Here is a 4,937-nt window from a genome sequence, read left to right as displayed (position 1 = left end):
ATTTATAAAGTGTTTATAGAGAGATTCATAATGTATCTATAAACTGTTTATTAGCCATCTATAAGGGGAGCCTTATTGTAAAGTGGTACCAGCTTTTTTCTGTTAAATCCATTTTTTCTACTTTTCAGCTATACACTATGTATTTTCTACTAATTTTAAATTTTTTCTATAGTTTTTACTAATTTCCAACTTTTGTTCTTCTTTCTGATAATTTCAGCCTTTTTTTTTTTAGCTTTTTCAGCTACCTTATTTAGCTAATTTCAGCTTTTTTGTAATCCATTGTCTGCTTATTTTAGCTTATTCTGCTAATTTCTGTTATATTTCTACTCTTTAAAACTTTTTTTGCACATTTCTGCTGTTTTCAATAACTGCTAGCTGTTCAAATTCAACTCCCATTAACAGTTTGGGGATTAAATGTTTTCAGCTTCTTCAGCTGCTTCCAGCCAAAATCATAATTTTCACTGGAAATGACATTTCTCAAGTTCTTCAGAGTTCCCCATCTGCCTCAAGATCTCCTTTCAGTGGGATGTGCTTAAGAAATCTTGTGCGGGAGATGTCATGGGGACATCCTAACCACCTCAACTGGAAGCTGTCGATGTAGACAAGAAGCAGCTCTACGTTAAGTCCCCATGGACAACCGGGCTTGTCTCTGAGGTTGCGCTCATTTCAGCTGTTTGTAGGACCTGGTTCTTTCAGTCATGATCTACTGTACACCTCATGATCACAGGTGAGGCTTGAAACATAGATGGACCAGTGAACAGAGGATCTGCTGTTTTATTCAGCTCCTTCTTCACCACAGCAGACCTGAGTATTGTCCTCATGACTGCAGACGAGTCACTGATGAGTGCGTCCATCGCTCCATCCTACCATCACTGGTGCACCAAACTCCCAGAAACTAGAAGTCGTCTGCTTGAAGTAAAGATTCACCATGCAGGGTGGCAAGGAGCTGGTGTCTATCTACATCAGTCACTTTGGGAGAGGACGAGGACACCCTGGACTAGACTCCAGTCCATCACAGGGACACGTTAGCTTCTTTATGATTGATAAGTTCGACTCCACTCGGCTCTCGCCTTATCAGTTCTTCTCAGGTGGAGGTGATTTTCCACTATGACGTTTCCCCGCACTGTGGGTGGGATCAACATTACAAAGAGGGTCATCAGACCCTCCATCAGAACCAGACTCGGGACGAGCGGCCATCTGCTTTGACCGGCAGGGGTTTGAGAAGAACAGGAAGAAGAAACAAACAAACAGAATAAGAGGTCCAGGTGTACTTTCTATTGGAAGAAAGACCGAAAAACACATGCTAGGGATATAAATAATTACAAATACAAACAGGTAGAATAGATCAAGTAAAGACAGACGCAGTATAACTAAGCTGATCCTAACTATATCAAAGAGGAAACTCTTAATCCCAGTCTTCAAACTGGACAATGTGTCAGCCTCACTGACAGAAACTGGAAGTTGGATCCACAAGAGAGGAGCCTGATAACTGAAAGAGCTTCCTCCCATTCTCCTTTTGAAAACTCTAGGAACCACAAGTAGAATCAGAATAATCTTTATTATCATTGCACCGAAGTACAGAGAGATTATGTCCGTACAGTCGTCCGAAAGATGGACAGAGTGCACGTGGCTGCTGCTCCTAAGAGCACGGCCCCTTGTTCTTTAGGTAGAAAAGGGGAAAGACCAAAACCGTCACCTCAGAGCAGTCTACTTGGAACCTCAAACAAGATGGTCCCATAAACCAGACTGAGTGGTGGTGTGTACTGGCTGTGGGCAGGCCTTTAACTGGTGAGGTGTGGTGCAGAACTGATGAGAGTTGAGACAGTGGCAAAGTGCCAGTACAGAAAAATAAAACCGCTTGAGCCACCAGGTAGTTCAACATGCATGTTTGTGATCTGCAGGAAGAAACCAGAGCGCCTGGAGAAAACTCATGCACAGAGAGAGCTAGTAAACGCCTCACAGGAAAGCTTCATGCTGTGAGGCGACCACTCCAACCGCTGCTCCACTGTGCCACTGGTTCCAGAAACATTTAGTTAAAACTAATGAGCAACCAATAGATCTTAAAAAGCAGAAATGTATTGTATTTTTCTCACATACTATAATATATTGTTTGTTTGTAATTATTATTGGACAGTACAAATAATGATTTGTGTTCTGTTAAAGAAGACTTTGTTTGGTTCACTCTTCAGGCTTTGGCTCAGGCCATTAAAGAGGCAAAGGAGCAGCACCCAGATATGTCTGTCACTAAAGTGGTTGTGCACCAGGAAACAGAAATCACCCCCGAGTAAGAAGGTAAGTGTTTAACACAAACCCGTCTTATCAATCTTTACATGTTGGTTCCTGAAGTCTCACTCCAAGACAAGGACCACTTTCTGTTCGAACGATGTAAAAACATAATTAGCTGTTTACCCTAAAGCACAGGACTGGGTCCAGTAAACAACTTCCTGTATAGAATGGGCAGTGGTATCTTCCACCAAGGCCTGTCTCATATCCCACCGTGACAAACAGGCTGTGGTAAAAACTCATTTGTTCATTTGAATCTACTACCTTAGTTCTAAAAGTACCATACCATACCATACCATAAAAGTTCAGATCTGTACAATGTAAATAAAAACTGAACACAGTATTTAGTAAATTACCTCGATGCAACTTTTTTTAAAACCTGCACCAAGGTCTTAAATCAAGGTCACAAGTATACAATACAAGGTGCTTTCTTGTCTGGACCATAACTTCTGATCCGCTCGAGATCATTTAACAAAACTTGGTACACATTTTTACCACCACTAGACAGTATGTCATACACTTTTCATCCCCCCAGCACTAAGGTTAAGGTCGAATCAAGGTCAAACATAAAACAAGGTCTTTGCTTGTCCAGTCTGCTGCGATTGCTGAACAATAGTTTTTCAACGGGCATAATGTGCCACATGCAGTCACATTTTTTCTTGTTTTGATAATTGTTAAATTCCTTCTGCCATAATCTCATTCTTTCTGATCTGACTTTTCTTTTTATATTTTGTCTATATAAATACCATATCAGAGATTTATTCACGTACAAATGTTTCAGTCTGAAGCATAAACATTTAATCTGTGTTTCTTCTATTGTCAATTTTACTGTTTATCTTTTATGCTTCTTTTTTCACATATCTACGTGTAAATGTCCTCCAGCTGGATCTCAGATACCCCCTCTCCTTCTGACTTGTGTCTCTGTAACAACGTTTTACCTCAGCGGCCCAAGTCCCAACATCCAGCTGCAGGAAAGACCCGACCCAACTAGGAGGAACCTCAGCTCCACGTGAGATGCAGTCACCAAGACCTTCCCAAGAACTTTTTCAGAATTCCCAACAACCCCCTTTTATTCTATTTTCTACCAGTAGAACAACTGGTGGTGTTTTAAATAAAATGAAATTAAAAAAAAAAAATCTTTCTATTAAAGGTGGGAAATGCAGCATTTTTTGGATTTGTTCTCTCCCATTTGTGTGGAGATAAGAAAAAAGACAACCAAGGGCATTTGGTCTTTTAATCTTGATATTACTAGTACTTTATTTTTCTACAGCTTTTCTAACCATTTAAATTGGTTAACAGCCAACATTTTTTAACGACGTGTTTGAAACGGCACATTCTAAGTGATCGGGGGTGAATTCTTATGGGACTCGTTGGGACATTCGGACCTGAGCGTCCCTCTCAAATGTTGCTGGTGATTTTTCATGTACAGTAAAACTTTATTTTCCCTCTCAATACGAAAAAATATTTTTTCAATGTATGTATAAATAGATTAATTTATCTTAATGGGGGTTCAGTTGGGTGGGGTATGACCCATTTAATCCTGTTTAAACATTTGTGAAGTGATTTTTACATCCTTTGACTGTTTTAGCTGTTGTTGTTGTTGTTGTTGTGCTGGTGTCACTCAAAAGGGGGCGGGGTTGGACTATAATTATATTTTCTTTAATTATTTTCACCTCTGTATCCTGTGTTTGTGTTTACAGGTTAGGTTTAGACTCAGCACAGAGCTTCAGTGTTTGATGATGCATTAGTCAGATACTTTCACTGTTTATTTAATTGTTTCTATTTTCCTGTTTAAAGTCAGTGTGCACTCTTGGAGTTCCAGTGTGGTTTTCAATTGTTGATCAGATCTTCTGTTGGTGCTAAAAGTGTTGCAGCAGATTAATGACACCAGACTTTTACTTTAAACAACATCTGTTTTGAACTTTTAAAAAATGGTTTAACAAAGATCCTGGATTTTTTTCTCCATCATTTGAGATTTTAATGTAGCAAAGTTAGGAACCAGGAAATTTCTACAACAAAGAAATTAAACTCTACTTGCTACATGTTTTTATATATTGTTTACACTGTAACTGTGCAGTGTATAGTTTTACTGCACACTTTATATTTCAACTGCACATTTTACTGTTTTACTATACGAACAGTTTACACTTTTACTGTACAGTTTACACTTTTACTGTGCAGTTTACAATTTACTGTGCAGTTTATACTTTTACTGTGCAGTTTACATGTTTACTGTGCAGTTTACTCTTTTACTGTGCAGTTTATACTTTTACTTCACATTATACTGTACAGTTTTACTATACAGTTTACACTGTAACTGTGCAGTGTACAGTTTTACTGCAGTTTACATTTTTACTGCACATTTAACAGTTTTACTATACAGTTTACACTTTTACTGTACAGTTTACATTTTCACTGTACAGTTTATAGTTTTGCTGCACAATTTACAGTTTTACTGCACAGTTAACACTTTTACTTTTATTGTAGGCCTACAATTTACACTTTTACTGCACAGTTTAAACATTTACTGTGCAGTGTACACTTTTACTATACAGTTTACTCTTACTGTACATTTTGTAGTTTTACTGTACAGTGTACAGTTTTACTGTAACTGTATAGTGTACAGTTTTACTGTACAGTTTGCACTGTAACTG

At 38.4% G+C, this 4,937-nt stretch overlaps 1 protein-coding gene across 3 annotated transcripts in view; it reads left to right on the top strand.

The window, feature by feature from the left end:
* Positions 1-3,374, top strand: part of epb41a (erythrocyte membrane protein band 4.1a) — a 79,161-nt gene extending 75,787 nt beyond the window's left edge. For all 3 annotated transcript variants that reach the window (XM_037693110.1, XM_037693109.1, XM_037693107.1), the window contains 2 exons: positions 2,190-2,292; positions 3,166-3,374. In XM_037693110.1, coding sequence (XP_037549038.1) covers positions 2,190-2,288 — 99 coding nt within the window. In that variant the 3' untranslated portion in view covers positions 2,289-2,292; positions 3,166-3,374. The remainder of the gene's footprint in view (positions 1-2,189; positions 2,293-3,165) is intronic.
* Positions 3,375-4,937: the final 1,563 nt, after the last annotated feature.

The sequence above is a fragment of the Nematolebias whitei genome, chromosome 19 (assembly GCF_014905685.2).
Source record: "Nematolebias whitei isolate Nwh7 chromosome 19, NemWhi1, whole genome shotgun sequence".
Classification (NCBI taxonomy): Eukaryota; Metazoa; Chordata; class Actinopteri; order Cyprinodontiformes; family Rivulidae; genus Nematolebias; species Nematolebias whitei.
Note: the sequence above shows the minus strand (reverse complement) of the source record. Positions and strands in the feature narration are given on the sequence as shown.